We start from the raw sequence: 5762 nt of genomic DNA, 5'->3' as shown, positions 1-5762 counted from the left end.
GGGCCCCGTCTGGAGCCGCGGATCGCCGGGCCCCGGTTCGGACCGGCCCCGGCGACTGATCATCCCGGCGACCCCGCGGGACGTCGGATATCGGCACGGACGGGTGGCAACTTTCGGCCTCAGGGCCGCCGGGCCTCGGCGCCGGACTCTCCTCAGTCGGATTGTCCTCCGGCGTACTGATATCATTGAAGTTACTCAGTTCAACGGTTAACTTTGTCGGACTCGGGAGTAAAGGCCCTGAGTTGGGCCAGGCGGGCCGGGCGGCCCGGGTGCCCCGCCGCTCAGGGCCTGCCATGAGTCGGAAGCCAGTGAGAAGCTGGGCCGTTTCCGTTGGCTCGAAGTGAGCTTTTGGAGGGAATCATCAGTATCCGGACGGACCGATGGCGCCATCCATGATGGCATAGTGACACTGCCGCGGGCGGAGAAAGCGAGGAGGGGTGAAGGTGCAGCCGGGAGGCTTTCAAGTTTCACTACTCAGATAGATGATGATGATGATGGTCGGTCGGGTTGACGGTCTCGCCGGAGAGCGAGTCTGTCCTTGAGTGTCAAATGAGCTCAGTCAATCACCGGGTGTGCATGAAGATGTTGGTAAGAAAAGTCAACCATGGCTTCCACTGTTGTAAGATGTTTGTTTACCTTTCAATGTGATCTCCCAGCTTTTGTTGTGTTTTGATTGAACCGGCGGCATCATGGTACAATGATAGATACTCAACTTGAAGTTGCCTGCTCGGGCTGTAACTGTGTTGGTTATGTGGATGGCATGAAGATTCATTCCATGCAGACAAGGTCCTGATTGTGTTTGTGCCAGGAGCAGGGCCGACCTCCATGGCTGGATGCCTGATGACCTTGTTTTAGACCGATTGAACTGTAATCTCAATGTTTTCAGAAGCCTCAGGTACTCAGATGCTCCTCCTTCTTCTTCCTTGTGTCCTTACCACCCGCCTTTCGTCTCCAGCCATCACCAGCCCTGAACACTCGTAGCGACCTTGGAGCTCGACGCACAAGAGCTGAGCACGAGACCAGCTGCGCTCGGCTCCGATGTCCTACAGGAAGAGTCAGATCGGCAAACTGCTGCGGCTCGACGTCGGCGACTGTGACTCTACCTCACCCATCAGAGTTTCAGCCTCTCAGTTCCTGACGAAGCTGACGGCCCCGAAGAGCGTCATCTTCATCCGGTGATGGGCATGCGGCGCAGAAATGCGCTCAACTGACGCGAACCACCGCAAGCCATGGTGAGGCAGAGCACAACAGCTTCGCTGATTGGGGCACCCGTGACCCCGTTCTCACCGAGAATGGTTGGAGTCAAGTGAGTCGTTAGGAGCTCTCCTTCCCTGCCCTGACAAAATCCTTTCACTCCTCCTCCACCCTCGTCTGCACCCCCTCCTCCTCCTCCTCTCCCTCCTCCACTCCCTCCTTCTCCTCCTCCTCCTTCTCCTCCTCCTCCTTCTCCTCCTCCTCCTCCTCTCCCTCCTCCTCTCCCTCTCCCTCCTCCTCCTCCTCTCTCCTTCTCCTCCTCTCCCTCCTTGCATGTTCATGCTCATTCTCATGCCAATCCTTCCTCTCTTTTCGTCGCCCCAACGTGCACGTCTGATATCTCACGTTTCTGCAGGCAAGAGGTCTGAGACATTTGGCGATCTTGAGAGATGCGCTTGGTTTCAACGGCAAAGACAAGGTGGTGCTGAACCTTTCTTGACGCATCCCCGACACGATTTCTCTTCAGAGAGCACAGCTCGTCGTTGTCTCGCCGCTGCGGAGGACACTGCAAACAGCGCAAGCGGTGTGGCTGTTGATGACACGCATGCAGCTCGAGTGAAACTCTACGTGGCAGTTGATGGAGATCATGAGGAGCATCCCTGACTTCCCCAGCGTGACTGCCATCGCTCATCCTGACCTACAAGAGATAAGCTCCGGGCCCTGCGACACCGGCCATCCGGCCCACCTGCTGTCTGCTCAGTTCCCTGAAGGTCAGGGTGGCCTTCTCTCCACCCGCTGGCTCCTCTTGATCTCGTTCCTTGCAGTTGACTTCAGCCTGCTGCCCGACGACTGGTACGACAAGCAGAGGAAGGGCAACTTCCTGTCCTCAGAGAGGTTTCCGCGCCCACAGCTCCTCCCCCGCGTCCTCTTGACTTTGCTCGCAGGATCCTGCGCTTCCTGCGTTGGGTCGTCAGTCGCCAGGAGGTGAAGATCATCTGCATCGGCCACCTCGAGTGCTTCCGAGACATGCTGGGGATCAAGCTGGGGCCTTGCGGGGCCGCCAACTTCACGCTGTCCAGCGCGGGTTGGGAGCAGGTGTCTCTGTCGCAGAGCAAGGAGGAGATCCGCTCGCGGCTGAGCCTGGAGCAGCGGGGGAGGCACTCCTTCGATCCTCGAAGCCCTTTCTTCTCCCCCTTCTCTCGCCCTCACTCCTACCTCTCCTCCAAGTCGAGCTCCACGACGGAGAGATCCGACAAGGAGGGATCGCTCAAGACAAACGGTGTGAACGGGGAGGGGAGCGCGTCAGAGCGGGAGGACTACGAGGCAACGGCGAAGAGAGTGAGGCAAGTGTTCAACAAACTGGCGGGCAGATGCCGACCGACGGCTGGCTCGGGTTGGTTTCGCAACGACTTCATCGAGGGGCTGCACTCGCTGGGGCTGGAGGGCATCTCAGTGGCGAGACTCGTGAATGAGATCGCGAATGACTGCAGATCGAGGTGAGACGAGCAGCCTTCCTCCTCTCAGCCTTCTCCTCCCAGCCTCCTCCTCCCAGCCTTTCTCCTCCCAGCCCTCTCCTCCCAGCCTTTCTCCTCCCAGCCCTCTCCTCCCAGCCCTCTCCTCCCAGCCCTCTCCTCCCAGCCCTCTCCTCCCAGCCCTCTCCTCCCAGCCTTCTCCTCCCAGCCTCCTCCCAGCCCTCTCCTCCCAGCCTTCTCCTCCCAGCCTTTCTCCTCCCAGCCCTCTCCTCCTAGCCTCCTCCTCCCAGCCCTCTCCTCCCAGCCCTCTCCTCCCAGCCCTCTCCTCCCAGCCTTTCTCCTCCCAGCCCTCTCCTCCCAGCCCTCTCCTCCCAGCCCTCTCCTCCCAGCCCTCTCCTCCCAGCCTTCTCCTCCCAGCCTTTCTCCTCCCAGCCCTCTCCTCCCAGCCTCCTCCCGTGCTCTTACAGCTCTTGGCAGGAAATCCTTGACGGAGCTGAACTCCATCACATGCGATGACTTGACCTCTGTCTTCATCAAGCCGCACTTCCACAAGCTTCTCAGCACCCTCGAGCTCAAGTTAGGTGACAGCAGGCCCGTCTCTTGCTTGCCGGTGAAGCACAAGCGCAGGAGTAGCAGCGCAGGAGCGCCTGCTGGGGGCTCGGACCGGCGCGTCCCTGGATCGCAGGATGGAGGTCGAAGACTTGAGGCCCTCAGACGGGTGGGAGGGGTCAAGGCTGCACCTCTCAAAGCGCCTCAGGTCTGCTGGAGCAGCCGATCCCTCCAACCTGACGCTCCTCACAGGCCCCACACCGCTCGCAACGTGGAGGAGGAGGAGGAGGCGGCGGAGGCGAACGGGGGTGCAGGGCACAAGAGGAAGGAGAGTGGAAAGCAGGCGCAGGCAGAGAAGTTCTCTCGCCCTGCCACTGCTGGTCAAACCTCAAGCGCAGACTTGTCTCGTCGACAAACCCGCACCCGATCTCCCCAGAAGACCAACCTTTCCTCCTCCTTGTCCTCCTCCATGGCCAGACGAGCTCTGAGCTACCAGGAGGCGAAGGCGAGCAAGTACGTTGACGAGACGGCTGTTCTCATGGATAAGACCATCACTGAGCTCTACAAGAGCTTGCACATCGTAGAGAACAAGCTTGAGAAGGTGATGAGGGAGAAGGTGAGGGAGGATCTTTCCATGCTCACTCTGACCGCAGACCGTGATGCTCCATCATGTGAAGAGTGAGGCTGCAAAGTTCCATCAGGAGGAGATGGTTCGAGAGCTGCAGACGGCTGTAGCAGACAAGGAGGCAGCAGAGAAGGAGCTGGAGAGGCTGCGGAAGAGTCTCCAAGAGGTAAGATAAGTGCATCCGATGTGCCAGCACTGACATGTCATCAAGAGGAACACGCCTCACCTGGACAGACATGTATATACGCATGGCAACACAAACCTGAGCAGTTTGCGGAGGAAGCTCAACATGAGAGAAGGGACTCTGACGCAGTGAGACTGGTTTACGATTCATTGATTACAAGTTGAGAGTTTTACATGTTGGTCACACCCTACGGGGGAGGCTGCGTGTCCATCAGGCTCCTTGTCTCCGCTGCTCTCTTCCTCCTCCTGCCCGAGAAATGACAGCAGCATCGAGATCGCTTCCCCTGGCCGGACCTTCAGGTGCACTGGGAGACAACGAGGTTCTCCAGGTCCTCTTTGAACGCTCCCGTTACCTCCTTCACCTTCTTCCCCCTCTTGTAGACTTGAAACGTCGGCATGGCCGTCACTCCAGCCTCCGCAGCCACAGCGTCCAGGTCGTCAACATCGACACTCACGAAGATGCCTCGGTGCTTCTTGTTGAGCTCCTCGAAGAACGGGGCCACCTGCTTGCAGGGCTTGCACCACCGCGCGGTGAAGTCGACGACGAGGGGCTCGCACATGTCCTTGGACTCCTGGGAGAGGGTGAGAGGAGGGGATGGAGCGGAGATGGACAAGAGCCAAGGGGGTGAGGGAGAGGAAGGGAGGGAGGAGGATGGTGGAGGGATGACAGACGAAGGGAAGAGGAGACTGAGGAAGAGACAAGCCGCAGAGGGGAGATGACTCAACCAAGATGAGAAGAGTAGCAGGGAGGATGAGAAGGAGAGCAAGATTGATACAGAGGGGAAGGAGAGTCCGAATCTGCAAAAGGGAAGGGGACAGAGAGAGGGAGAGGGAGAGGGGGGGGAGCGGAGAAGAGGAGGGGGGTTCATCTGACCTTGAGCAGGCGCTCCCAGTGTTCCGTGGACTCAACCTTGAGCACCTCAGGGTTCTTCTTCCGCTGCCGCAAACCTGTATCGTTCCCTCCGTCCTCCTCAGCTTTAACAGCCCCGTCCACATTCTTATCCTCGTCTCCTCCTTCGATCTTGTCCTTGCCTTCCTCCGCTCCAGGCTGGGGGTACCCGAACAGCCAACAGAAGACGGATCTTGCTTTTGCGAAGAGCAGGAAGAGGACTGGTAGAATGTGCCAGATGGGAAAGCAGATGGGTCCGAGACAGATGATCATGCTCCCTGCAGAGACTATGAGGAGAGTCAGGCCAGGTGGAGGAGGAGAGGGAAGAAACATCAGACAGAGGGAAACGATACCGGGGGAGGGAGGGGGGGGGGGGATGAGGGGTGACATGAAACGACGACGCGGAGCCGATGAGATATAAGTGAAGGAGCATGCGGGATAACCGCATCTTTCTGTCAAGCAATGCAACAAGTCAGACCGTGACTGTCCATAAGCATTGCAGATGTTCTGTACTAGTTCAACATGAGTTCAGGATCGGACTTTCCCTCAACGTCACATGAGCCTGTCTCTGATCACACCTCCTCCTAGCCTCTCTTATCCAATCTCACAGATATTTCCCCATTCTCCCCCAACCTCGCGCTCTCCTCCTCTTGGCTCGTCTCCTCTTCACTCCTCGCGCGCCTCGTTCTCGCTTGCATAGCTCATGGATCCCCGACGGGGTTGCTGCCTTTTCAATCACGTTGGACTCAAAGGCATTTTATGTTGGATGCCTTCTGTGTCAACAACAAGAGTCATCCGAGGCAGGGCTTGTTATTCTTCAAACAAGTGTGCTATGAAACAGAGCGGTCAC

General features: G+C 58.3%; 2 protein-coding genes across 2 annotated transcripts; one reads left to right on the top strand and one right to left on the bottom strand.

The window, feature by feature from the left end:
- Positions 1 to 506: 506 nt before the first annotated feature.
- GUITHDRAFT_150802 (hypothetical protein) lies at positions 507 to 2054 on the top strand (the record flags this gene model as incomplete). Its single annotated transcript, XM_005838691.1, has 8 exons — positions 507 to 588; positions 809 to 895; positions 956 to 1175; positions 1228 to 1306; positions 1610 to 1672; positions 1721 to 1776; positions 1828 to 1965; positions 2019 to 2054. Coding segments are annotated over exons 3-7 (340 nt in total), but the record flags the coding sequence as incomplete, so codon positions are not given.
- Positions 2055 to 4157: 2103 nt separating this feature from the next.
- Positions 4158 to 5201, bottom strand: TrxH (thioredoxin h). The gene is made up of 2 exons (XM_005838690.1): positions 4898 to 5201; positions 4158 to 4595 (listed from the first exon to the last, which is right to left on the bottom strand). The coding sequence occupies exons 1-2, from the start codon at positions 5183 to 5185 to the stop codon at positions 4320 to 4322; spliced, it is 564 nt and encodes a 187-aa protein (XP_005838747.1). The 5' UTR covers positions 5186 to 5201; the 3' UTR covers positions 4158 to 4319.
- Between the last annotated feature and the right edge of the window lie 561 nt (positions 5202 to 5762).

This window comes from Guillardia theta (genome assembly GCF_000315625.1).
Source record: "Guillardia theta CCMP2712 unplaced genomic scaffold GUITHscaffold_10, whole genome shotgun sequence".
In the NCBI taxonomy this organism is placed as follows: Eukaryota; class Cryptophyceae; order Pyrenomonadales; family Geminigeraceae; genus Guillardia; species Guillardia theta.
This window is presented reverse-complemented; position numbering and strand designations above follow the sequence as displayed.